The 27609-nt window shown below is 43.5% G+C and overlaps 2 protein-coding genes across 5 annotated transcripts; one reads left to right on the top strand and one right to left on the bottom strand.

The window, feature by feature from the left end:
• Nucleotides 1–96: 96 nt before the first annotated feature.
• kmt2bb (lysine (K)-specific methyltransferase 2Bb) lies at nt 97–23748 on the top strand. 4 transcript variants are annotated; one of them, XM_070965729.1, is made up of 36 exons: nt 97–463; nt 2013–2091; nt 2262–5798; nt 5895–6076; nt 6248–6367; nt 6585–6771; nt 7271–7502; nt 7592–7659; nt 7748–8005; nt 8234–8340; nt 9553–9663; nt 10272–10385; nt 10558–10704; nt 10794–10886; nt 10991–11108; nt 11220–11333; nt 11484–11668; nt 11859–11960; nt 12197–12307; nt 12421–12497; nt 12702–12925; nt 13022–13125; nt 13255–13392; nt 13629–13787; nt 13876–13993; nt 14086–14164; nt 14260–14420; nt 14528–14704; nt 14810–17978; nt 18709–18809; nt 18989–19126; nt 19260–19512; nt 19854–19961; nt 20177–20260; nt 21164–21293; nt 21410–23748. In XM_070965729.1, exons 1-36 carry the CDS (start codon nt 158–160, stop codon nt 21683–21685), a joined length of 11667 nt encoding a protein of 3888 aa, XP_070821830.1. In that variant the 5' UTR covers nt 97–157; the 3' UTR covers nt 21686–23748. The 4 variants fall into 4 exon arrangements, with proteins under 4 accessions (XP_070821830.1, XP_070821828.1, XP_070821829.1 ...); XM_070965727.1 differs by having other exon boundaries at nt 111–487; nt 6591–6771; XM_070965728.1 differs by having other exon boundaries at nt 111–487; nt 14528–14695.
• A 407-nt stretch (nt 23749–24155) lies between these two features.
• igflr1 (IGF-like family receptor 1) lies at nt 24156–27391 on the bottom strand. Its single transcript, XM_070965724.1, has 8 exons — nt 27304–27391; nt 27015–27210; nt 26785–26812; nt 26647–26688; nt 26257–26329; nt 26090–26170; nt 25819–25920; nt 24156–25485 (listed from the first exon to the last, which is right to left on the bottom strand). The coding sequence occupies exons 1-8, from the start codon at nt 27389–27391 to the stop codon at nt 25160–25162; spliced, it is 936 nt and encodes a 311-aa protein (XP_070821825.1). The 3' UTR covers nt 24156–25159.
• Between the last annotated feature and the right edge of the window lie 218 nt (nt 27392–27609).

The raw sequence follows: 27609 nt of genomic DNA, 5'->3' as shown, positions 1-27609 counted from the left end.
CAACCACCACCAGAGGTCGACCCACTCTCCTGTCTGGAGCCTCACCCAAAAAAACTCACTTTCCCTTGTAGCATTGCGCCTCCCCCCTCCCATCTCGCGCCTTCCCTCTTGTCTCTCCTCGAGCTGCTAGCCGTCGGTGTGTGTTGTTGTTGAAGCAATGATGGCGGCGGCGGGATGCGGATCAGCAACCGCGGCTGCCGTAGGAGGCCAAGGTGGAACCGCTACGGCCAGAGGTCGTTTCCCCGGTCGGCCTTGGTCGTCACGCAGTCGTTTGCGCTCCGAGAAGCGATGGCAACTCGGACGGTCAGGCTTAGAAGCTGATGATGTGACTAACGGAGGGCCAAGGCCCGCAAACCTGGTTCTGTCGTTAAACGAAGACCAGTCTCACTTGCGCTTACTTGGGATAGAGGCGAGCCACAAGATCCTTGGCCAGGCTGGATACAGCTCTAGTGGGAGTGAAGAGGTGAGGTCCCAAACCGACCCAGGAGTTAGTATCTTTATTTCATCTTCTCACATTTTGTCTGATCGTTAACTGTGCAAGAATGAGTGCTGTCTACAGTAGTGTGACTGGTTAGTGCCATGGAGAAATGTCAACATCCCCTCGCTAGGCTAACGTTAACTTTAGCTTCAAGCTTGGTAAGCTAACATATGCTAACTAACGTTAGCACAGTGCAGCTTTCCATGACATTTAATGAACAGTCGCAACACAAAATACCACCTGAGAAAAGCAGCAGAACAGTTAAAGTTACATCTACAGTGTTCCCTCATTTTGCCTCATGTGGGTTAAAATATTAGAGGGTGAAAACATGAGTAGAAGATATTTTTAGAAAGCCAAATGAGTGAGTACGCTCAATTTGTAAACAGGGATCGCAATTATTTCATGAAACGTTATGGCCCGCTCGTTATCGGGCCAGAGTAGCAGCTAGCTAATAGTAGCGAACACAAAGAACGGGAAGACTAGCCCCTCTGTATCCTGCACAGCGGCTAACTGCTAACTGCTCTGTTTTCATACGCTGTCCAGATGCGGGTATACTTGTCTGCCTAACTACTTTAAATAAGACAGAATACACAAATCGTATAGGGTCTTACTTGTCTGCCTACGGTAACTGCAATAGTAACACGCGCGTAACTAAGTTGTTATTTTAGATAGGTAGCTTATCTGTAGACAGAAGTGATCCTAAACGCTTTCGGCTAAATGTTAGCTAATGTTGCCAAGCACGGCAGGTTTAAATGGTGGTGCAGAAGTGTGCCAAAGCCAGTTGCACCCTTATTGTTAAAAAGGAAAGATAGAGCACATGTAGTCGTTAATGTCTATAGAGTGGAGCCGTCTGTATACTTGTAGGTTACAGCTGCAAGCATGAGGAAGATGTACAGTACTTGGAGGGAATCGTAATCGCAGACCAACCTGTCCCTGCAGCTTTTGTAGGAGGTGTAGGTGTTCTGCGAACTTCTGAAGTGTGATTCATATGAAGGTTGTGGAGTTCGAAGCTTGCTTGAGGTGGTACTAGCTTACATGTCACCGCACCATGAAAAGTTCAGGGTGAATTCTCTCAGTCAGCTAAAAAGAATTTTTTGGTTGTTACTAATGCAGGTCATATTCATGTTCAGTATTTCAGCTCACATGAGATGAATGGAAAGATTTGGTTTACATGTGGAAAAGTGAAAGCAGTTGTCCATTGTGTGTCATTGATATTATTGCTCTAAAGTCTTGTCCAAATAACCTGTTTTTTATTATTTGGCATAGCTGTTCGTCCGGTATGCTAAGATACCATTATGTTGTCATGATTGGTATATTGAGAAAATCTTCATTATGCTGGACAGGAATCCTTTTATAATAAACATTCAAAGAAATTAGGCTGTGCAGTCGCTATAATTAATGTCATGCTCTGGAATTCCGATGAATGCAATTAAACATACATTGCAGTCATTGTTTTTGCTGACGGATTCACAGTCTCCAACAGAGTGGTGTTACATCGCTTTAAGCGTTAATTACCTATTTTTATTTTTTCAAGGGAGATGACTTCAGAGGATTTGAAGCTGAGAGAAAAGGCTCCAAAGGACCTGTATGGTCACGACAAAACCCTTCCAAAGGTAAAGACTGCGTCACTTGACCTGTTTGGTGTAACTTATGAACAGCATGTTAAGGTTTGAATTAAGCATGCAACATAATACAATAGAGCTTTGCTTTCCCATTTTTGCATTAAGTGGAGAGCCCATGGATTTTATAATATTGATTTTTTTTTGTTTGTTTTGTCTTGTAGGTGATGCTGTCAACACAAAATCAAAACGACAAAGTGAGAAGCTACCGCTCAAAACGCCAGCAGTGGAGGCAGCTATTACCCCACCTGATCCTGTAAAAGATCTAAAGTCTTTGGAGGAAATACATGGCTTATCTCCTGAAACAGAGCCTGCAAAAGATTGCAGGAAAAGTTCGAAAGGAAAAAACAGTATGGATCGACAGTCCACTAAAAGCGGAGCCTCATCAGCAGCACCAAGGATTACTATAAAGTTGGTGGCCAAAAAGAAAATGAAAACTGTAAAGGAGCCTAATAGAAAATCTGAGAAGAAGTTGAAGATAAAAGGCATTCAGGATCAGCCTAAAGCCAAGGACATTCAGGGTGACCAGATTTCAAGTGCTCGCGTCAAATTAAAAACTGAACCACATGAGGATAAACATGGCACAGAAGACAAGGGAGGGGGGACTTTACCTGCAAGAAGGCGTGGGAGATCTGCTTCAAAGACAGAGCCTGTCTGCCAGACTAGCGCCAAAGTTGAGGTTGATGACCAAAAATCAAAGGAGAGCAAATCAGCCAGTCAGTTTGACACTGTTAAGGAGAGTGGGACTGTAGAGCCAAAAACGAATGCAAAGAAATTAAAGAATAAGGAAATTGTGACAGAGCAAAGTCCTGAAGTGAATCAACTAGGGATTCGTAGGAGCAACAGAGTCACTAACCCACTCTCTAAAAGAGTCTCAGAAAGTGCAGCTGAACCAGAAAGTCTGAGTAAAAGTGATTCCAGTCTGGTGGAGTCGAAGCCAGATGTTTCTAGAGCACTGGAGGCCAAACCATCAGCGAGAAGTGACAGAAGAAGGCAAAGCAAGAGGCTGAATAAGGATGTTATGGTGCCAGAAAGCCATGGTCCACCATCCACTGGCGCTGATCATTCGGCTGTACAAATCAGTGACAGCTTGTCTTTGAAAAATGAGGAAATGAGGGTCCCAAGTTTGAAGTTGAAAAAGATCAAAAACCCAAAATATGATGTGGCCATTGGGAAGAACTCGACCCGAAAGAAGAAGCTGAAAAAATTTGTCTGGACTTTAAAATTAGAGCAAGGAGGAAGCCTGAAACAGGGTGCAGAAAACACTGTCAAAGCAACAGAGAAGACTGTGAGTGAAGTGGATCAGCCCACTTTTTGTGACACCAGTGTCGACAAGAGTTTAAAGGGGATGGATAAAACACCAGAAAACTCTGCCCCACAAGAGAGTGAAAGCATGGACAATAATGAGACGTGTTCCCAAAACAAGGCTGATGTGTCACCGGAGGAAAAGTCCACTTCACAGGTGGAAGCTGAAGTGGAACACGCAAATGAAACGTCTCCACAAGAAATTCCCAAAACAGATTGTGGCAAAGTTGTCCCCCCTCTTCAGATCAAAAAGGTCTCCTCTCCTGGTAAACATAAAAGCTCAAAGCCGTCCTTTTTAATTCAGCAAGTTAGTCCTGTGCCTGAAAAGAAAGACGATGTTCTGAAAGATCCAAGTGAAGTTCATGAGGATAAATCGTCATGTCAGGATACTGAAGTCACTCCAGCTAGGAGGCTGAGGAGGAGGACATCGAGCTTTGATTCACCACAGACAAAATCTGTCAGTCATAAGCCAGTGTCCACTCAGAAACGGAGGTTAAGAACGAGTCCACGGGAGGAAAACGCTCCAGAGGTGCAGGTTGAATGTTCTTCTCAGGCCGCAACTGCAGATTCCAGCTCTCATAGTCTTCCTAAAAACTCCTGTCAGGTTTTAGAGGAGGACCCCTCACAGGTGACCAGTATAAACTCTTCTGAAGTTCCTGATAAGGATTCCTCAGAGTTTGCTGGCGATCCCCCACAGGTGCCAGGTGAAGTTTCTACACAGACAGTGGAGAATGAGGTAGAACCACAGCTTAAAGAGGCCAAACCTTTGCCCGTGCCTTGCAAACCTAGGAGATGTAGGAATAATAAATTAGGGAAACAGAGGCCCGTTCAGAGGAAGAAGGCTGTTGTCTCTCCAGAAATTATTGTCAACACAGAATTGGCTACAGTTGAAGCTACAATCACGGAGTCTGTGCTGAAGGAAGATATTCAGCTTTTAGAAACAGAGTTAACTCAGTCAGAAGCAAAAGATTGCACCCAGCCTGAGGCGAAACAGGACCTTGTGTCAGTGGAAGAAGAGCAAATACAGCCACCAGTGAAAGAGGAAACAGACATTCAGCAGATAGATAGTCAACAGTCTTTAGTGTTCGAAAGTCAAGCAAGTGATCCAAAAACACAGTGCCTACAAAAGAAATCTCTCAAAAAAGTAAAAAAGCGGCGTAAAAGTTTGATTGGGCAGCGTCAGAAACACAGGCATAGGGGCAAGGATGGGAAGTTCGCTCCACTTCAGTTATCAGAAAACAGTCCGAGAATTATCGACGGAGACGATGACATTTCCACCCCGCCGGCAACCCCCACACAGGCCCCAAGCTCCAGACTTATTGGTATACATAAAAAGTACAAAAAGAGACAGTCGAGTCTTCAGCTGTTTGGATCTAAAAGGCCAAAATCGCAAGCTAAAATAATTTCTAAGCTAATAGAAATAGAGCTCGAGAAAGATAGTTTGAAGCAGGAAGAAACAGACACATTAGTCGATGGGAGGCAAGCAGATGTTGTCGATGCCCAGCCGAGTAAATCAAAGTTTGTAAAAAACATCAAGCACTTCATTATGCCTGTTGTAAGTGCCAGATCTTCACGGGTGATCAAGACCCCGCAGAGGTTTATGGACGATGCTGGAATGTCGGTACTGCCTCGAAGAAACTCTCCGAAGAAGGGTTTACAACTGGGCTTGCAAATGCGTCCCGGAAAGAGGCGAGATGATGGAACAGGCAGAGCAATATCCCCTATCCTGCCAGTCAACGAGGAGGACATACTGAGTGAAGCGCAACTGGATGTCGATCTGTTTTCCGCTCAGGACCTTGATGACAGCATTGACATAGCCGACAGCCTGTTTTCTGAGAGAAAAACTGGCAAAATTGAGAAGAAGTCTCTTCTGAAGAACTCTAGTTTCAAGTGGCATCTGCCCGAGGAGTCTAGCGAGGACATTTATACACTGGACAAAACTCCAGAGAGCAAATGTGAGGATCTGTTTTTATCTACACCAGTTGATAAGCCCACAGAACAATCTACTGACCTACTGGAATCTCAGAAAAAGAAAAGTTTCCCCAAATTTCACAAACAGACGTCGCACCTCAAGATTTATCAAAAGCTGAAGAAGGCGCACACGGGACTTCCCAAAAGCAGGAACACACCAGAGGTGGACAACACGAGTAAAACTCCTCAGCCTCCCGTCGATTTAGCAGAAGGACTCGATGATGAGGCCATGAGCATTAGCCTTAGGCAGCGGAGCCCGAGCACAGAGAAGGACAAATCCAAGCTCAAGATAGAAGACCTTGATTCTCCTGGAGTGGTGAGAAAAGTTTGTGTGCGCGTAAGGACTGTAAACTCTAAGAACCTTGCGTTTCAGCAAGGTGAGGAGAGGGATTTAGCGGGGAAAGATGCTGCCCAACTTCACTCAGGTAAGCAAGCTGATTAAAAAGAATCAGACGTTAATGCAAAACAAACATTTGCTCTTATTGTGGACTAGAAATTGGCACGTTACTTTATATCCGCAGGAGAGCTGCAGTCGGAACAGAACTCAGGCACAGGTGAAGGCGATTACCTTGGATCTGTGGAGAAGGGAGCTTCACAAAGAGCGCGCCTCACCGGTGCAAATAAAAGAATGTTCAATCTCCTCAGGAAAGCCAAGGTCCAGCTCATTAAGATCGACCAGCAGAAGCAGCTTAAGTCATCTCGGGTAAGGACACAATCACCACAAGCACCTGTTCTGTCGTTTTAGAATTGGATTGTTCATTATTAGATAAATTCTGTGTAATAGGAGCTGTCATAGATGAGGGAAACTCATAGACACACAATTGTTAATGAATGATGTGGGGTGATTTTAATTTTTTGCCCACTCATCCTGCAGCTGTTGTCTGGCACGACTGCTGCCAGGTCTCGAGATGTGGCCTCTAAGAGACAAAGGAGGAAGCAGAGGGTTCAGCTTGATGCCGATGTTCCAGTCAAGACAGAACCACCTCAAGGACAAGTAAGTGTACAAATCAATTGGCTCGAGGCAGACATCGATCCCGTTAAGCATCTTGTCTCTGGTCATACCATTGTTCATTGTTGTTAATTTAACCTTCTGTTATAGTCGAAACTTGGAACTTTTTGGAAAAAATTAACCCCCTGTCAACTCCAGCTGCTCTACAGCTCTGCTTCTATCCTTCTGTCCATTTATTTTCTTCTTCTTTTTTTTTCTGGAGCCACAGCTCATCTCTCCGCTGTGCCAGGAGTTCCGTAGAGCAGGAGGTCCACGTATCAAGCATGTGTGTCGTGCTGCGTCAGTGGTGCTGGGGCAGCCTCGAGCCTTGGTGCCAGATGACATTCCCAGGCTTAGCGCCTTGCCTCTCCATGAAAGAATCGGCATTTCCCCGTCAGACATCGCTAAAGGTGGGCGGAAACTGATCAGCAGACTTATCTGGATTTGCTTTCTTTGGACACGCTTACAGAATTTCTCATGATTTGAATGTGATGACTTGATGATGGCAGCCGCAGTGGTTGCGGTCGAACTAGTTGCATTGAATAAAAAAATGTATGATTAATGCATTAGCATAATATATGAATTGTTACATCCCTACTCTTCAGGTGTCTGTCCATCAGCCCATCATTTTGATGTTTGTATTTGCGTTATGATGCATTTATTAGTAGAATGCAAACAAATGAACTCCACAATACTGTGATAATTTAGTTATTATGGCTAAGTGCTCAAATTCACTGTTGGCTTGTTGCTTCTTCCTATAAATCCTACTGTTCCAGAGATTTGATGTGTCATTAGCTGTTGTGCTTCCATGTGATTGTGTTTGCTGCCACCAACTTGTCTGCTACTGCAACCGCATCCTGAAAGGTGAATAATGAACTACTTAACTAACCAATATGTTAATATTCATAGATGTTGGGTCTCCCTCTGAATCAGACAGTCCAGGACTGTCTGATGCAAAGGTCACCAAGGTCAAGAAGCCGTCTAATTTTGTGAAACGGAAAGGACTCGGGCCGTTTGGTTATCGCTCTCGGAGATGTGGAGTGTGCAAAGGCTGCAACCACGAGGATGATTGCGGCAAGTGCATGAACTGCCTCGACAAACCCAAGTTCGGTGGCCCCAATACCAAACGGCAGTGTTGTGTGTAAGTTGACCTATACTATACATGCAATGGAGTTCATCACAGGGTTTAAAAATTATTAAGAGACCTATGTATTTTTGTTTTACCACAAGCTATAAGAGATGTGATCAAATTGAAGAGAGAAAAGCACGCAGACTAAGTGGAAGAACAGCACCCAAAGGTAATTTTTCACTTTAGCCCGCAAAATTCATGTTGCTGTAATACAAACATTCAGTGCTTACATGTCACCTCCCTTATCCTTTTTCAAGGTCCCTCTAAGCGACGGCGATCCTCTCTCAGTGGCGGTCATTCAAGCAATGACGAAGGGAACGAGGGCGCTGCGGATTCACCATCTGGTCTCCATGGTGACAGCCACAGTCCATCAGTAAGGAAGCAGCCAAAGCGTGTTGTGAAACCCCGCGTCTACTTTGACCTGGTGGACTACGACTCCGATCTAGATGACAAAACTGTCCAAAGCTCTGCCTCGCCAGCCAGGAGAAGGGGTGCTGGACCCCGCTTCAGTGAAGGTAAGTTAACATGCAGAAACCAGATGCTTCATTCATGATTGAGTCTTTTTATTCTCAGTACCACAAATGAGAAGTATGTGCTTACATATAACATAGAGCTGGAGTCTGTAAACACATTTTACTTAACTTAAATTTAAAACGTACGGGGGTTTTTTTTGCTAGAAAGAGTATCAAGCCTTGTGATGTGCCTCCTTTCTGATATATGCTGTTTTTTCCTATCCTCTTAAGACTTTGTGTCACTGGATGGATTCCTTGGAGACACATCAGATGATGAAGTCAGGCATCGAAAGTCCAGCTCACATCGTGTACAACCTGGTCGGCGAAAACCCGAGAAGGTGGGTCATTTTGTCGGTGGTCTACACGACTTGTATCAGTGACTTGTATTCTATTTTTTGTGTTTGAAATGGTGTTTCACGCAAGTGTCAAAGCTGTGCAACATTTTTGAAAAGATCTGCTGTTAGTACTGGCACACTGCATTGGTGGATCCCAATTGTTCCGTATTGTCAGAATCCTGCGACACCAAACTGCCAGTTCTGTCTCTGAGAACTTGCCAAATACAGTGTCGCTTGTATCTTTCCAGCTTTTGGCATTGTTCAGCAGAGCAGCTCAGTCCTTCTTTTTCCTTTTTGCAAATTCAGGACATGTTTTCAATTTCTTTTGAAAACATTCTGTTTTATTTTTCCAAAATAAATGTCTGCATCGCTGGTAGCCAGTACTTCTAGTTCTTGTTCAGCCACTCTTCATCTCATGATACAGACACACAGAATCCGATGAGGACGCATCTGAATGCACCTGCGCCGCTGACAGCTTGGCCTGGTGCGTGATGCCCTGCAAGCTGGGTGGTGCATGGTTTTAGCTCGTCCGTTCACAACATGGCGGCCGGGTCACAAACTTTCCCATATTATAGCTAAGCTTTGCACTAACGTATGTTGCAATGTAGGAACTGAATTTGTATTTTTTCAGCACAGCCCTGTTTGATCTAATCTTTCCGAGCGTGGTGTGTCACGCTCCACAGTCATTTGCATTGAGTTGAGGATGAGTTGTGATTATGCAAATTCAGACACAGTGACTGGTCAGACAAATCTCCGTGGTGTATCCATCATGCACCTCGTGTCCAGCTCTCCTGCCCTCCTTGCACTTCCTCTAAAATGTTAGCAGACGTCAGGGATACAGCAGCTACAGAGTGGCATGTTGGGATCACAAGAACTTTGGTCATGTGTTTGTGTTTTCTCCCACAACCCTCTGATGACCACGATCAGAATACAAAGTGTTGCCTTGGTGCCATTGATGGGTGAACTATAAATTGAAACCTGTGCTGTATGTATCTACAGGGGACTTCCAGGTTACTGTTGTTAATTGTCTCAGACAAAGCAGCAGCTTTGACAGAAGTCCTCACATACTGGGTCCACTATTCATGCCCTTAATTGCGGTCTGCAGATGCGTCGTGTGTACACAGGGTGCCTGTGATGTCTGTCAGAATGTGTAGTTAGAAGCAAATTCACATTAGCACTTACAGTGCATCCATTCATGTTCTGGTTGTCTCTCAGGGTCCTTTGGAGCAGACTCCTCCCAGTGTCCTGGCTGCCCTGGCCCATGGATTTGAGCAGAGAGATGTTGAGTGTTCTAAACCTACTCACAAAATCAGGGTTGACTTCAAGGTAGGTCACCTCTTACAGTACATTTAATGTATTTTCATATGAACACACTTCTTATCTGATGACATCCACAGCAGTAGAATTCATGTTTGATGCCACCCATTCTGAAAAGAAACACAGCTATGTGATGCTGATGGCTGGGGTTAGACATTTTAAGTTATTTGTTTTCTTCAAACATAATTAATTCCCCAGAAAGTGTAATAATCTCTGAGTGCTATAACAAAGTCCCACACAAATCTAATTAAAGCTGTAGTAAATGACATAACATTATTGTTTTTGTCCACTAGAGGTCACAGTTTACCTCTCAATTACAAAATGAATGCACTGATTGAGCTGATAACTTCAATGACTCATTTTAAACTGAAAACAAAATTTTAATATGCACAACAGTGAAATATAAATAACATATAGCTGAGCTTATCAGCTTCCCTCAGAACTTCAAATATAAACCCACTCCTCACAGCTGAAACACCACTATAATGTAAAATATTATCCAGTATATATCTGTGTAATTTTCCTCATGATACTGGTCGGCAGACATAGTATTATGCAGGTAACTGCTCTTTTCTCAGCTGTTAACACTGTTGTGTCCACGTCGTCTCTGTTTTCAGGAGGACTGCACATTGGAGAATGTCTGGAATATGGGTGGTTTAAGTATATTAACCTCTGCGCCACTCATGCCACCGTATGTCTGCTTCCTTTGTGCCAGTAAAGGACAACACGAGGTAACTGCTTAATGCATTTTGCTCTATTTTAATAGAAATAGGGTCGGACAAGGTTCTTACAGGTGTGTTGATTCAAAATTCAAATGATTCAGTTGGGAAAAAAAATGAATCTCGTCATGTTTCGGATTTTGAAATTCAAAAGTCTTTTTGTTTTCTGAATTTCTTTTTGCAGATGCTGTATTGCCAAGTATGCTGTGAGCCTTTCCACCAGTTTTGCCTTGAACCAGCGGAGCGCCCCTCTGAGGAGAACAAGGAAAACTGGTGCTGTCGGCGCTGCAAGTTTTGCCATGTATGCGGCAGGAAAAACAAGCAGTCGAAGGTACAGCCTGCTGATTTGTCTTGTTTTTCTCAGTTTTACTTCTCAGCATTAATGAGCCATTAAACATTGCATTTCCATGCCTCTCTCAGCCGTTGTTGGAGTGTGAACGATGTCAGAACTGTTACCACTTTTCCTGTCTTGGACCCAACTATCCAAAACAAAACAAGAAGAGGAAAACTTGGGTAAGTTCATGTTTCTTAAAAACACAAAGACATCTCTGTTCACTCTAAAGATTCTGATGTTGGACGACATTGATTGCTGGCCCTAATATGATGTTTCTGTGCAGGTGTGTATGACGTGCATCAGGTGTAAAAGTTGTGGTGTCACACCGGGGAAGAGTTGGGACACTGACTGGAACCACGACAAAGGACTCTGTCCAGATTGTTCAAAACTCTATGAACTGGGTGAGGATCAAACCTTGAGTACATTTGTTGCTCTGTTAGCTCTTTTATTATCTACCGACATGACTGATCTATGTTGAGGCTAATCTTCTGAATGCCTTTTTCCTTCATAAGGTAACTACTGTCCAATCTGCTTCAAGTGCTATGAGGACAATGACTATGACAGTCAAATGATGCAGTGTGGCACCTGTAACCATTGGGTGCATGCCAAGTGTGAGGATCTAACAGGTAATTTTTATTGTTTATCTTTTTGTAGTAAGCAATGGCATCAAAGCTTCGTGCGCATTAAAACTGGTGAAGCCGTGGCAGTTCTCAGATTTGGGTTAAGAATACATCCCGCTAAACCTCTGTTGCTAAATTCCTGTAACATGATTTCAGATGAGCTGTATGAGATCCTGTCCAGCTTGCCCGAGAGTGTCGTGTATTCTTGTCGGCCATGCAGTGTGACCCAGCCCAGTGCTTGGAGAGAGCTGCTCTACATTGAGCTCAGGGCGGGGGTGGAAAAGGTGCTGGCTTGCTTGCTTTCCTCCACTCTCACCCAGCACCTTGTTACCTGCTCACAGGTAGGAGACTAACCTTTTTATTTTATAAACCAAATGTACCATATGACAAATAAAAGACACATGATGTGCTTGTGTTAGAGTGTTTGGAAAACTTAAATTTCATTAAACGCAGTGACTCGGCTGTGTTACCGTCCACTGGAATTTTTGGCGTCTGTGTTAGTACTGATGTTGCATTTGGTTGCCGCTGCAGTGTGAGAAGCTGGTTGATCCTGACAGTGGAATAGAAGGACAGCCAGCCTGTGACCTCCGAGCTGTTGGCAAGAAGTTTGACAAAGGCCTTTATACCACATTGGTGAGCACACAACCTCTTATTCATTGTCTGAACTGTTGAGAACTTTAATATTTATCCACTGTTGTGCATGTGTGGAGTGGAAAAAATGTCAGTGGCTTTACGGATATTGTCTTCCAAATTTAATTAATGATTGAGAGATGCTTTTTAGATACTTAGACTAAGATGAGAGAACAGAAAATGCCAGTTTGCTTGGGATATATGTCTGAAAACTGTTTGTTTTTGGTTTTTTTAAATAGAAAATGTTCCATGAAGATGTGGTTCAGGTGGTGCGAAAGAGGCTTGAGCAAGAGGAGGATCTTCCAGAGGAGCAGAGACCCACTGCCCTGGCACGCTCATACTACTTAAAGGTGCTGTGCAGACACAAAAAAAGTGCAGAGCTTACAAGTGAAGTCTGTGTAATAGTTTTAGAAATGTAAGTAAGTCTTCATTTATAATTGACTCCTATGATTTTTCTCTTTAGCTCCTGGAGGAGGTATTTAATTGGTTCAACAGCCAAGACCCAAAGGTGTGGAATCCTTGTACCAAAGACTTGCCCATGTGAGTAATGGTTTCCATTTACTGGTCTGTATATAAGTGGACACTGAATTGCTCTTCATATACATGGAGATAGTCCCTCATCATAGTTATGGTTTTTTTATTTGGTGTACTGCATAACTACTTGCATACATGTATGAAAGTTACAGCCATTGTTCTGTTTTTCCGTGGCATGAAAAGAAATGTATTTTTTCCACTCTTGAATAGGGGGATGCTGTCCAATGCTGTTCATCCTCCTACAACGGAGCATGTTTACGCCCAGTGGCATGAGAGGGAGGAGCTCTCGTCCATGGCTCCGCTGGGGCTCCTGCAGGAGGACAATGTACAAAACTTGGATGTAAAGGAAGAAGAGGCAGTTTCTCCGATGTCCGGGGAGCCAACTAGCCGGAACCACTTCAAAACCAGCAGGGCCGTCAGGCTCAAATTCAAAGGTATTGCTGTCAGGAGAGATGATAATAAAATTGGCAACTCATTTTTTTAAGATCTTGGGCAAAGTTTGAAGTATTTGCTTTTGTACATGTGCATAGGGAAACGGGGCCGGCTTTCAAAAGCTGATTTAGACACTGGATGGTCAAAGGATGATGAGAGACAGTGCTCTTTGTGCCAAAAATATGGAGACCTCAAACCTAATGTAAGTAATGCTTTCAGCATGTTCATGGTACATTCTGAATACCTAACTTCAAGGGTAAACTGCCTATAAATACTGTGCATATGCCATTGGTTGGTTACTCAAGAGTTCCTCTGTGATATTGTTCCACAGGAAGCAGGCAGGTTGCTGTACTTGGGCCAAAATGAGTGGGCACACGTCAACTGCTGTCTGTGGTCAGCAGAGGTGTTTGAAGAGGACAATGGCTCTCTGCTACATGTACACAGTGCTGTCACAAGGGGCCGCCTCATGGTTAGTTGTTCATCGTTTTTTATAAATTGATTTACCAGTTAGTTCAATAAAAATAGCACTTGCAAACTTGCAAACTTAACATTGATATTTGAGTGGAACAAAAAATCTCATAACAATAGACCAGTCATGCTCTACTTGTAAACAAATGCACATTCCTATAATTGATTGATGTTCTTTTATTGCTCTGACTCTCTGCATTTTATCCTTTGCTCCCATCAATCCAAAACCCCTCTCAGCGGTGTGAACGCTGCAATCAGACGGGTGCCACAGTGGGCTGCTGCCTGACCTCTTGTCAAAGCAACTACCACTTCATGTGTGCCCGCTCCCGTCACTGCGTATTCCAGGATGACAAGAAGGTCTACTGCTACAAACACAGGCATCTCATCAGTGGCAGGGTAAGTCCTCTAACTTGTCTCTTATCAGTTAAAAGGTTTACGGTTTGATTCTGGACTTAATTATTACTTGTTTTCCTTTGTTGTACAGATGATAACTGGTCAAGAGTTTGAGGTAAACCGCAGGGTGTATGTGGATTTTGAGGGCATCAGCCTCCGCAGAAAGTTCTTGACTGGACTGGAACCAGAATTAATCAACGTGATGATTGGTAAGCACTTCTCTTTTAGCTGGTTTCCTATTTCACAGCATGGAATTTACTAGTATGACCTTATGGTTTAACTAATAATTGTCACTACACAGGCTCCTTACAGATAGATAGACTGGGTGTCCTGACAGAACTTTCAGCTAGCAAGGGAAAACTGTGTCCTGTGGGTTTTCAGTAAGTAGCATTTTATCTTTTCAAATGTAATTATATAAATAAGTCACATTTGCAACATGGAATGAAACGCACTTTTAAAACTTTTCCCTCCTAAGGTGCTCTCGTTGGTACTGGAGTACAGTTAATCCATTGCGTCGGTGCAAATATACATGTACAGTCCGGGAGGTCCGTCCTGTTGTCCCTGAGAAGCCTGTTGAGGAGATGCCAGATCAAGGAGACAATCACACCATTGCTCACAGCCCCTGTCCACAGCCTGGTGCGTGTTTTACTATTAAAAGACTGCAGTGTATTTGGAAGTGAGTTGCTGTAAATGATAGCTAAAGACACTAATCGTTTCAAAAACTGTTTTTTATGAATCTTCAGAGTCTGAAGCCCAAGAGACTGATATAACAGAACACCAACCCCCAGCAGAGGAAACCTTTGTCCCAGGACCTCCCCTCAAGTCAGATCATGGTGCAAGGCCAAAGATTCCCAGCTATCCCCAAACCAGAAGACCAGCTGGAGGAATGTCCCGACCTCTGCCATCCCCAGGTAAAAATGGTAAAATATACATATATATTAAATTCACTAACAAAAAAATATGTTGATACAATGAAAATCGCACAGATCTCAAGCCGCAGATTAATAATTCTGATTTATCCTTAGGACTAACTCAGCTGAAACCTCACCACATATTGACCATAAGTGATCTGGAGGAGACTCGACGGGTTCGTCGCCACAGCCCACACTCGCAGACAACAGGCCCCCGAAGCCACATGTCCCCTCCTCCTCTGAGCCCTCTGGCTGGACCAATCACCCTCCGTGCTGGAAAATCTTCCCATCCTACCTCCCCACTGTTCCCACTTGGTGCTACAGACAACCTGATAAATTCTCCATCATCCCGCCCAGTCGGGGGTAGAAGTGCTTCCTCAGTCCGATGCCCTGGGAATACAATGACCCATTGTACCTCATCCTTCTTTCCCCAGTCTACCTGGCAGGACAGTGCGGGTGGCTTTCCCTCCCCAAGTCTGTCTTTCTCCCCATCCATACAACATCTACCCAGATCTCGCTTGTCTTTTGATTTAAGCCAGTCAGACTCAGTCGAGGTGCCGCACAACTTCTTAGCTTCACCGGAACCCGAGGATGTCTCTCCAGCAAATGGTACATCACCACAGGGGGACTTAGACCAACAGAAGGGTGAGGAAGAATTTCCCTACAGTTCATTCCACAAGGATCCCAGCATGAGTCTCAGCCAAGAGATGAGGACAGAACTGGAGATCGAAGAGACACTCCTGAATGAAGGCGTGGCAATGAACTGTGGGGGGCAAATAGTGGTGGAAGGTGATGATCAGGAGGAATTTTGGGGAAGAGCCCATGATGGACACAAGAGGAAGACTCTTGTTGCCAACCTGCCACGGTCTGCTGCCTCAGCAAGAGATGACCTTGGCAGCTCCTCCTCCGATGATGATATGGAGCACTATTTTGACTTCTCACGGACGATAGTCAACTGTCCTGGATCAAAAGACCATTCCAAGTCTCCCTCCTCCCCTTCCTCCCGGCCTATGGCTCAACTGGATGGTGTAGATGACGGTACAGAAAGTGATGCAAGTATGGCGACCAATGACGATGCTCAGAAAGTTGGGGGTTCTGGCCAAGCCAAAAACCTAAATAATAAAAATGTTTGTGATTCAGAAACTGCAGTCGGAACACAGGCTGTTCAGAGTCTGTTCCCCGAAGCACCATCCAAGGATAAGCACACAGATTCTTCATCATTCACCATTTCAGTTGCCAGCAAAAGACAGACAGATAGTTCACCACATGATCCACCTAAATCCTATGATGCCAGTCAGTCAAATGAGGACACCATGGGATTTGTTTCTCACAACATTTCCAGAAACCCTCCAGTCAAAGAGCAAAGCTCTGACACTCCTTTAGTATACCAGGAGACCGTGCTTCCTACTCCAGTTCATGATGCTCTGCCTAATTTACTCACAAAGGTGCCTGAGACTTCATATTCAGAGGACTTATTCCAGGGTTCTAGTTTAGGATTTGCCTCTGGAACACCTCTCGTTCTCGAGAGATGTGACACTGGTACACATTTAACAGAGATGGTTCCCTTGCTGGAAGGTACACCGCTTGAGACCCAGCAGTCTGAAGCTTGTAAACCCCTAAACTCAGAGCCTGCCAGCAGTCACTTTGTATCATCAACTGAGGGCTCTACTGTGTTAGTGAACAACTTAACAGCTAATACAGTGGAACCCTCATTGGCAAATTCTGCTGATAACAGTCAGGGTACCCTGCTGGATCTTTTTCAGCCCTCCCCTTTAATGTCTACAGATGTACAAAACCCCTCTCAAGGCCTTGTAGACTCTCTGCAGATGTATTCCTGTTTACCAGGTTTCAGTCAGCCTCCTCTAACAAGTATCACGCTTCAGCCAGTGACATCCTCTCAAGAGTCAACAAACTTCCCATCACAGGAGTCTCTGTCTACTAAACTAACCACCCTCAGTCCTGTTGGAGATGTGACACAAACAGTGCTAAATGTTGCCCCTCAAAATGATCCAGTGCTGTCAGCTACGTCAGGTACTTGTCTCCCAGCAGGAACTTGTGGAACTGTCACTCTGCCCATCTACTCCACACAAACACAGCCATTGGGCTCTACGGCTCTCACCATCGTTTCTTCCTCTGCCTCAATATCGTCTCTTTGTGGACCGTCGATGCAGTGTACGGCTGCACCAGCAGTCCAAACCACCTCAGCCCCTGTCATCTTAAATGGTTACAACTCTTCATCAGTGCAGAAGGAAGCCACATCTGGCCACACAATCTCCATCAACTTTTCTACACCCAGGCCAGCTTTAGAACCTCAACAGCAAGTGGTTCCCCAGGCTTTACCTGGACATGCTATTCTTACTGTGAAGGAGGTGGGAGGTCCGAATGTGGACCCTACACCGCACGTCCTGCTGGTGAACCGCCTCGGGCAGATCTTTGTGAAGAACCCAGAAAGTAACACTTTCCAGTTGCCCACTCCCAACTCCCCCTCTTACAACTGTGTCACCCAGATTGCCAGCCTTTTGCAAAGCAATGCACTGTCGGCCACACTGGCAGCAGCCGGTAATATGACTGCTCCACCCCCTGTGGCCAACATTGCAACAGCAGCGCCGCCGTCGGTTACACCTGCAGTTCAGAATCCAACCACAATTACACAGCTGCTGACTCACAATAGCAACGGTGCAGTGGCATCAGTTAATGTGAAGAAATCACGCAAAAATACAAAAACATCAAAAGATGAAACTGTTTCAGAGTCGAAAAAAACAAAGAAAAAGAAGGACTCAAGTGCATCCAAAAAATCCAAGTCCTCCAAGCCCTCCGGGCAGCCTCCTCTGTCAGCTGAGAATCCTCCTATGACTCCTGCTGAAAGTGCTCAAGCAATTATCAATCAAGCAATGGCAAGCAACTACACCCCCAAGTGGAGCGGGCTTCGAACACTAAGCCCTTCCTCATTGGTTTTGCCACCTGGCCTATTAATTGAACCAGAACCTCCAGTGCAGCCTCAGTCTCCATCACCAACACCAGAACCAGCTCCTGCACCGCGCCCTCGCACCCACGTCCGCATGAAGAGAGTGTCTTCGCTTTCAGACCGTATAGTCACAAAGAAATCTAAAGTTGACTTCCTACAGCCAGAGCCCATCAGCGAGGAAGAGGAGCGCCGCAGACCTACCTTTCAAAGCATCTCCAGCAGGGCTTCAGGAGTCCGCATCAAGACCCCAACAGTGAAAGGAGTCCTGAACCTGGACGAGTTAAAGGAGGAGCATATAAGTGATTCTGACAGCACAGGGTAAGATTCTACTTTTCTTCAATAGAGCTGCAACTAATGATTTTTTTTTTTTTTTTTTTTAATTATCAATTTACAAAGAAAAGCACACTGGGGGACACACTGCCTACCTGAGCAGCGTGTGTGCATCACCAAGCCTCTTGCTTTTCCTTTCAGTTAGAGCAGCCACACAGCCCTGTGAGCAGCGCAGCTCACACACAGCAACACACAGCAGTGGCATGTTCGAGGGATTCTAGTGATGTATCCTGCCACTTATTTTTACATGTGACACACATGGTAAAGGTCTTCACAGACTCAACTCAACTCATAGATTAATCAACTAATTATTGCCACTCTAATATTCGATGAAACCTGCTCGTGTGACATTGAGAAATTAAAAAAAAAAATGAAACCCTTGAGTTAATATATACAGTAGTAAGGGTTGTCAGAGGTGTAGCAAATTAAGCTAGTTTATTTGCATCCAAGTTATTCATTTTTTTTTTTTTTTCCATCTGCTGTTTTTTGATTGATTTCAATTTCACTTGTTTTATGAATGTGATATTTTTGGATTTGTTAGAACAAAATGGCTTGAGTGTTAGTAGGAATATAGCAGATATACACTTTTTTGGAGTAAGGCCAAAAACCAGAACATTTTGTGCTTGTAAACATATTCATTGTGTGCATTTGGCTAGCAGTGGAAAATGTTTGTTTTGAATTTTTTTTTGAAAATCTTTTGCACTCTTATCTTCCCCAGATCAGAGCCTTGGGATTGTATGTCTCGAGGCGAACAAGGCAAACAGCAGGCTTGGGAACCAGTGGGACACAGCGCTCTGACTGACTGGAAGAAATACTCTGGTATTATTGAGTTTAAATGTGTGCTGTAATTTTATTATTTCTGTGAGTTGGAAATATAATTGAGTTAAACAAAGTCTTCCACGTACGGTATGAAGTGTGGGACTTAACATTCCTCTTGAACTTTGATAATATTGTGGCTTCAACATGCAAGACTGAATGTATAAATTGTGTTTTGTTAGGTGCTGCGTCTGCCTCAGATGAAGAACCACCACCGTCCGACGAGGACGAGGAATGTCCAACCAACAGAGACCAGCCACACTTGAGATTTGAGATAACCAGCGATGATGGTTTCAGTGTGGAGGCAGACAGTATTGAGGGTACGGCTAATATTGTGTAAAATATTTCCCCTTCAAATTACCTGACATGTTCACAAAATAATAAAATGTCTTTCATGATATTTTGTACCTTTTTTGCTCCTTGTATTCACTTTATTCTCAACTGTCCCTTCAGTGGCATGGAAAGCAGTGATAGATGGGGTGCAGGAGGCTCGAGCACTTGCAAGGTTGAGACCTCTGACCTTCCATAGGATGACTGGTGCACATATGCTGGGTCTGGTCCACGATGCAGTGGTGTTCTTGCTGGAACAACTTCAAGGGGCCCATCGTTGTCAACGCCATATCTTCCGTTTCTTTAAACAGTTCAGCCAGGAGGACGACCTCCCTGTCAATCCCACTGGCTGTGCACGCTCTGAGCTGTACCTTAGGTATGTAGCCCGATGACTGTTAACAAACAAACTCACAGCTGTGATCCATAAACTGATCAACTTGTGCTGGCTAACATCTGCAGTGTGTTAAAAACACTAGTGTGTTCCTTGATAACTGCACAGAAAGTGCAAGAAATCAGTCAAGATCATTCAAATGATTTTGATCTGTTCTGATTCTCCATCAGTTCTGCTTATTGATCTTGAGTCTTCATTGAATCTGTTCTCTCATCCTTTTTTTAAAATTTGAATGAAAATAAGAGTGCCAGTTACAGAGACTGAATGAGTTGATTGATGTATCAACCCATCTAGACCTGATATCATTTTCTCTTTTCTCTCAACAGGAAGTCCACATTTGACATGTTTAATTTCCTGGCTTCTCAGCATAGACAGCTTCCTGACATTGGGCCTTACGATGATGAGGAAGATGAGGTTCTTTTGAAGTCCACAAGGTGAGGCTTCATGCGGTTGTAGATTTTTCCTGAGTTAAAATGTAGTCTTACTACTTTCAAAAGCACTTTCATTCTAAAAAGAGAAATTTCTCTCAACAGTTTTGAAATACATTTTATTTCTGATATTTTTTGTCCAGTTTGGTGTTGAAATTTGAATGGTAGCCTTTTAGATAAAAGGATGTTTTTGGTGATTTACCTTCTGCTCTTTCTCTTAGACGGGCTACTAGTTTGGAATTGCCCATGGCCATGCGCTTCCGACATCTGGAGAGGACATCCAAGGAGGCTGTAGGCGTGTACAGGTCAGCACAGAACGACATTTGCAAATTCTATGTAATGCTGACATAAATATTTTCATTGGGTTCTCGTCTTGAGTGCTCAGAACATATTGGGTGGAAACAAGGAAATTGCAAAGCATGTTTTTAATTTTCTGAAGAAATGCTTTGCGAAGGCTGTGACTCTGCAGTCACGTCTGTCTGGAAGCCTGTGGTTTTAGCACATCTTGCTTTCTTCAGGGTAAAAGCCAGCAATTGCCTGACTGACGTATATGGTGCATAAGAAATTTGGTGGTGGTGCATTTAAGATTTATGACAGTTTGTCAAACGTGCAACTCCTGCAAGAACTGATGAGTGAACTTCTGGCCCGCTATCCACATCTCTGATGAAAACAATTTGGAGAAGAGTTGTAGTTGTAGTAGTGGAAGAAATGTGCTGCAAAAATATTTGTTGGCTGTGTGGCAATATCGATAGTCAGACCAAGGCGTCTACTAACAGATGACACACTCAAACAAAGGAGAGCTGACCGAACTAGTGCACATGCGTCACAGTTGCATCAGCCTTGTTTACAAACTAATGGAAACAGCGTGATTAAGTTGGTTATCACATGCCTCTGGCATGTCTGATGTAGCAGTTTCATTGTTGAGACAGCATGACCAATTCCAACAGCAGTTTCCTACAAGTGCGTCAGTTTGCCCAGAAGTCTCAATTGAATACTCAATATGTTGTGTTGTGACTACATGTTTGAGTTTATTTTCCACATTAAATAGCAAAGAATTGTGGAAAATTCACATCCAGGAATTAGCCTGCACCTGCACCACCTGCACTCCATGGCGCCATTGACGCATCAGTACTGTTGGTGACTTGAGCGCTCCAGCAAATTGACTTGTCTGACCTAAGCAGCTCTGACCTTTTGTGCATGTCTTGCAGGTCTGCTATCCACGGACGTGGTCTTTTCTGCAAGAGGAACATTGAAGCAGGGGAGATGGTTATTGAATACGCAGGCATCGTCATTCGCTCAGTGCTCACTGACAAAAGGGAGAAGTACTACGACGGCAAGGTTGGTCCAGTTTCCATTTCTTTGATCAGTTTGATTCTAATGTAGGTCAAAAATTGAGGGTTGCAGTTGAGAAAGGTTAGAGGATGTATCAGTCGGTTTCATTTTTGCCTTCACAGGGCATTGGCTGTTACATGTTCCGAATTGATGACTTTGATGTGGTGGATGCAACCATGCATGGCAACGCAGCGAGATTCATCAACCACTCCTGTGAACCCAACTGCTACTCACGAGTGATCAATGTGGAAGGCCGGAAGCACATCGTCATCTTCGCTCTTCGCAAGATCTATAGAGGGGAGGAGCTCACCTATGACTACAAGTTCCCCATTGAGGATGCCAGCAACAAACTCGGCTGTAACTGTGGGGCCCGGCGCTGTCGCCGTTTCCTCAACTGAGACATCCCTCGTATGAAAAGGAGAGGATCCTGTTTACTAGTAAGCCTTAAATTAAGGTGGCACTGGATTGGGCTTGGGGAGGCCGTGGGCAGTCCGCACAGCAGGGGATTTAGCCACTATGAGACAGATCAGGAATATTTGGCGGTTCAGAGGTGATACTTGGACATCTTATGGATTGGAGTAGAGTTAAAAGAAGAGGAGAACCTGCACAGAAAATGCATAACTTTTGAGGAGATTCTTGCCTGATATGTGTTCACAAGGTACTTCTGCCTGTGAAGAGTTCAGATGTACAGTTGGCACTGCGGTTAATATTGTGGAGAAAGTGATTTGGTGGTCATGACAGCAGGACATTTAAACCGGGGGGGTGGGTTCCTGGATCAGTATGGATGACACCAACAGAATTTCTTTGATACACACGTCAAGCCTTATCTGTTTGAATCATGGTGTGTCTGTCTGTAGTACACTTGTACCCATGATTGCTCCATCGTCCAGTGATGGGAATATTATTACCCCATCTGTGCAGTGGTGAAGTCAGTTTTTGAGCCATACATTCACCCAAACCTTTATTTGTGTGTTTTATCTTACATTTAACACTTCACACATTGTTAATATTTGTTCTTTTTAGACTTTTTTTGTGAATAACAAAACAGCCATGGTGCTAAGCTTTGAAAGGTCTTTAAAGTCTTTAGTTTGACGAAGTTGTTCTGCAAATCAGGAATTGTTTAGCTGTTTATTCACCCTGCTGAGACCGTTTATCTTAAATTTATGCACTCAAGTAGTACTCTTATCATCATTGGATTAGAAAGTGTCTGCTTAGTTTCACACTTGAAACACATCTGCTGTTTTTCACCGACTCTTTCTTTACTGAGTTTAAAATAGATTGTTGCCATGTAACGGTTTCAGTCAGTAACATAGTGTCATATTTATAAAGACAGAAACGTGTCTTTAAGACGTGTTTTTTTTTTCTTGATGTACAGTGTATGTAGCAAACACTACCCAAGCCAAAAGTGAAGAGTTGTGGTGAAAATCAGTTTTTTAAATATATATTTTATTACTCTCATGGCAGATGCTCATTACCTATTGCAATAAGACTTTGCTGCCCTACAGTTGCACATGAATAACCATCAAGCATCCGAATTATCTTCATCTTTGTGAAACCTACAGTTTATCTCTTAATCAGGGAGAGCACTGGTATAAAGCATCGCCACTGAGTGTGTGTATTCAGCTCCTGCACGAGGCCTGTTGAGAACCGGGACTTCGTAGATGTTGCTGTCGCAGAAAGCATTCAGTCAAAAGCAGAGCTGAGAGAATGCACTCAGCACCTTAAAATAGCGTTTCATGTTGTTCTTAGTCGATGTTCTGCGCTGTCATTGATGAGGCTAATCTAATTCACACACTGTTCAAATTGATAGTTATATTTATTCATGTTGCGATTTATAGTTTTAATGGTAAAAGGTTGTGCTTTGTATAAACGGTGGCAGTCTAGTGTTAGGAGACCTCCCCCAGTTGTATCTTTTTTTTTTGTTTACAAATGATGTCCTTTGTTTCACTAATTTTACTTGAATTTTCTTTCGGGGCGGTTCTGTCATGCATTTAAGCCTTTGTGACGGAAATTTTTCTAAAGCAGGTATTTTTAAAGAATCATTTTTATTTTTTGTTATGGTAGAGTACTGACGGTCTTAGTATCAGCCACAGGAGTAAAGTGAGCACTGTTTGCCTCCCCAAGTCTCATGATCATCTTTTTTTCTACCCTTTTCTCTTCAAACTGATTAGAGAAGATTCCCATCATATTTTTGTCGTGATCTTAGTCCCCTTTTCCTTCTTGCATGTCCAATCACTGGGATGGAGCCCAGAGTAATTTGTGTCAATCACCTTACTGACAACACGAGCAGAGTCACTCCCAACACCTTGCAAGGATTCTACCTCAGCTGTTTACACAGATGTTTGGGAATACTGATGCAAAAAGAGAGGATGATAATTTAAGTGTAGGTTGGTTTTAATGTCCTGCAGAGTGTGTGTGTGTGTGTGTGTGTGTGTGTGTGTGTGTGTGTGTGTGTGTGTGTGTGTGTGTGTGTGTGTGTGTGTGTGTGTATGTGTGCGTGTATGTTGTTTGTGTGAGTGTGTGTCATTTGTGTGTGTGTGTGTGTGTCTGCAATGAAGGATGCAAAGCACTAGTCAAAACCTTAAGTTATCATGACCATCTCTCCCAGAATCTGTTAAGAAAGCTGTATGTTATATATACACACACATATATATATAAATATATATATATAGTAGGATTATTTTAAAGTAAGTGTAAAAGACATAAAATGAGAAAATAAGTGATCATTAAATTTAAGTCTTTGTTACCATGTACAAATAAACTTTGAGTTTGTAAATATTTGTATACATATTTCTAAACCTGTTTAATTTTTCTATGCACTTTTTTTATTTATAATGTTATTTGCTTAATAAAGATGTTAAGATGTTTGAAGCAATGCCATTTTTTATTATGAAAGGTAGTACTAGAAAATAAACAAGTAATGTCTGGCAATAATCACTAACTGGAATGTTACAGGAAAAAAAACAAAACAAAACAAAACAAGATTAACATCATACAATGATTGATTATGTCCATTAGCAATGTAAAAAGACTGCGTAAACATGATTTAAGATTCAGATATGGAAGTTTTAGTTCCACATAGAAAAGTAGAGGGGCAGTTTTATTATGAAAGGTAGTACTAGAATATAAACAAGTAATGTCTGGCAATAATCACTAACTGGAATGTTACAGAAAAAATAAAAAACAAGATCAACAATTCAATGATTAATTATGTCCATTAGCAATGTAAAAAGACTGCGTAAACATGATTTAAGATTCAAATATGGAAGTTTTGGTTCCACATAGAAAAGTAGAGGGGCAGTTTATGGCAGAAACGTGAAAAATATGAGCTCAACATGCTCAAAAAAGGCTTTTCCTGGCAGCTGCTTTTGCCCTATATGAGACCTGTCAATATAAACCTCTTACGTCCTGCAGCAAAGCATGAAAGTAGCTCAAAATAGCTGCCAGTTTAATCCCTCTTTGTCTTTCTAATTCTATAGTATTGCACATTTCCAAAACTCACGAGACACAAATTAAGAAAAGAATGGTCTGACTTGAAACAGCAGAAGCTGAGATGTCCTGACTTCAGAGCATCTTTCAGCCTCTCTGATAAATGCCTATGGCTGTGTCTGAAAATCACTGCATTTACCTTTCGCTGTTTTATGCAAGTGTCCAAATTCTGAGTGTGCCATTTACTCTGTATACTGCTCTAGAAAATTCCCTGAAGAAGGGCCAATGGCACTAAGACACCGCGATGCCACTTTAAACCCATCAGTGATGATGCAAACTGATTTTCTTTGCAGTTTCCTGGAATTATCTGAACATGTAAACAGTACAAACCTCTGCCACCTAAACTGTACAGTGGAAGATGTTTGGCAGATGTGGAAGGAGTGCTAAACGTCCATCTCATTCAGTCTGAGCTTGGCGAGGACAGCGATGGCGTCATTGCGCTCTATGATTCTGAGCAGCTTCGCTAGGTGGCCCACTGTCCATTCAGGATGCCTGCTGGTGACCCCCTCCAACACGGCTTTCAGAGGGCTCTTACTGTCCTTCATAGAGTAGGTGTAAGTGATCCAGGTAGAGGGGAAGGAGCAATGAGAGGCCAGATGTTTGGTGTTCTTTACTCCATTGCTTTCGGGATCCAACAAAATCACCAGCTCTTCCAGAACGTCCAGGTTGTTCAGCACTGTCTGTAAAGGCGCTGCCAGGATGCCTGGACCTACATAAGAGAAATTTAATTTTCTTCACAGTTTATTTCATTTGTGGGCAGATGTTTCAGTTATGCTCTGTAGTTAGAGCTGGTCCAAGAAATACAATCTTTTGAGCCAGTCAGTACACTGAACAGCACCCACTCAGCACTGACCGTGTGAGAAATAAGGCACAGCATGTGAACATTGCAGAGTGACGGCAGATCAAGACAAACAACTGGGCCTAAAAGTTCCACAGCCCTTTCCAGTGTAAACAAGGGGTTATACTTAGATATACACAGGATGTGATCTTAAAAAAAAGAGAGAAAATTAGAGACTGACACAGAAGTCATATGTCCACTCACTCAGTATGTCATCCAGATCACTGTTAGGTGGGGCAGAAAGAGAAGAAAACCCTGCATTGATGAACGATGACCTCCTGTTGTAACTCAGCACTGTGTTCTGACCTGTGTTAAACCCAAACAGGCACAGTTATAATCAATGCCAGAACAGCACATAACAAACAAACAGCGGTCAGCTTTTGTGGTTCCCGAGTCTATGAGCTCTGCACTGAAGACTCGCTTCACCCACATGCTCGCTTATCTGCTATCAAACCTTTGCTTTCAATATGCAAACCTCTCTTCCTCTTCATGTAGATTGCACAAACAGATAGCGCAACAAGCGTGATGGAAATGAAGATAGCCAGCGGCACCGCCCCTGCAAAAATAAGAAAAGGTCATAGTTGAATGTAGACTATGGAGAAATGTGCTCTAGCTCCATCATCAAATGTATCTTTGACTTACATTGAACATCAGGCCTGGCGGCAGGTGGAGTTTCTGCATTTGGTTTGAAGGTGGATCCTCTACTTGTCTGAATCTGAATGAAAACAGTGATGTGCTGAGGCTGCTTCAATGTTGTAAACCAACAGCAAGCAGATGAGAAGACTGGAGGCTCGTGATGAATTAAAATTGGAATCTATTATTTTAGGAAAGTGCTTACATTTGTGTCTCCTCTCTTCTTAAGTGATTACTCAATTTAAAAAAAAAAAAAAAAAAAAAAACCTCAACGGCTCAAAACATGAAATTGGGAAACTTTTACACGTGGGTTCATTTCCTTCTATATGAGCAATGACGCATTCATTTCCTGCCTGTTCTATATGGAGGCCTATATAAAAGATGCCAGGTGGGCTGTACCGTTGATGCTCTGCTGAGAAAAGTCTGAAGTGTCGTCGTTTGCTGAGGAGACAGAGAAGCTGAGATAAGGTAAACCAGACCAAACGTCCATTAAAGTAACTCATAGGACTACTTGTTGCCCAGGGCCCGCGTACTCACTTTATCTGAACCTTCGGTCGCCCGCTTCCTGCAGAAAACCACCAGAAAAAAAAAAGACACTGTGTAGGCTTGCACTAGTAACAGAGCGGCGTTTACCAGAAATAAAAGGCCGTTATATCCTGTTCGTGCAGCGTGGCATATAAGGCAAAAATGACAAAAATGTCCTATTTTCATGTGACCGAGAGATGCGCCGCGCTGCAGACGGCCGTGCTTTTTTTTTTTTTTTTTACCTGGACTCTTGGCACCGGGTGTCAGTGGCTGAGTTGCAGCGGCTGACGGTGTCGTACCCCGGCGGACATGGGCTGCACGGCTGACAGTGAGCTCTGCTGCCGTCATTGAAAGTCTCGGCTTTGCACGGCGTAATGGGACGCTCATGTCGCCCTCCGTTGTCATCAAAGCCGCAGTTTGGGGTGTTTTCATATCCTGCTGCAACAGAAACATGACACAAACATACACAGCATAGCAAAGCATCATCCTAACAAAAAAGTTATAGCGATATAACGTAACGTAATGATTTACCTGGCGGGACATCACACGGCACACATTGTCGTTTTCCTATGTCCCAGCGGGTAGTCAGATTGTGACATCTCTCAGAATAACCCATCATCACTGAACTGCGCTCCCCTGGAAAACGCTTGGCACCTATAATGTCGTCATTGGCGCCTCCCACTCCACCACAGCCCACAAAACGCTTCAGTGTGGGGTGTCAGTCCAAAAAAGCTCCAAGCTGCTCTATTTCAACCCTCTGCAATGTCTGGAAACAGGCCAAAATGTGTTTTATAGTCCTATGAATTGGCTCAACACGAGGCTGGATGATCTGATGTG

The sequence above is a fragment of the Chaetodon trifascialis genome, chromosome 7 (genome assembly GCF_039877785.1).
Source record: "Chaetodon trifascialis isolate fChaTrf1 chromosome 7, fChaTrf1.hap1, whole genome shotgun sequence".
NCBI lineage: Eukaryota > Metazoa > Chordata > Actinopteri > Chaetodontiformes > Chaetodontidae > Chaetodon > Chaetodon trifascialis.
Note: the sequence above shows the minus strand (reverse complement) of the source record. Positions and strands in the feature narration are given on the sequence as shown.

Bases quoted from the DNA above. Each gene is read 5' to 3' on its own strand.
- igflr1 (XM_070965724.1), bottom strand. From the start codon at position 27,391: ATGATGGGTTATTCTGAGAGATGTCACAATCTGACTACCCGCTGGGAC. The intron at 25,921-26,089 runs GTTTGCATATTG...GGTTTAACACAG, and splicing joins CTACATGAAGAGGAAGAGAG to GTCAGAACACAGTGCTGAGT. The intron at 25,486-25,818 runs GTGAGTGGACAT...TCTCTTATGTAG, and splicing joins TGATCTGGATGACATACTGA to GTCCAGGCATCCTGGCAGCG.
- kmt2bb (XM_070965725.1), top strand. From the start codon at position 158: ATGATGGCGGCGGCGGGATGCGGATCAGCAACCGCGGCTGCCGTAGGA. The intron at 11,109-11,219 runs GTGAGGATCAAA...TTCCTTCATAAG, and splicing joins TTCAAAACTCTATGAACTGG to GTAACTACTGTCCAATCTGC. The intron at 19,513-19,853 runs GTATGTAGCCCG...TTCTCTCAACAG, and splicing joins CGCTCTGAGCTGTACCTTAG to GAAGTCCACATTTGACATGT.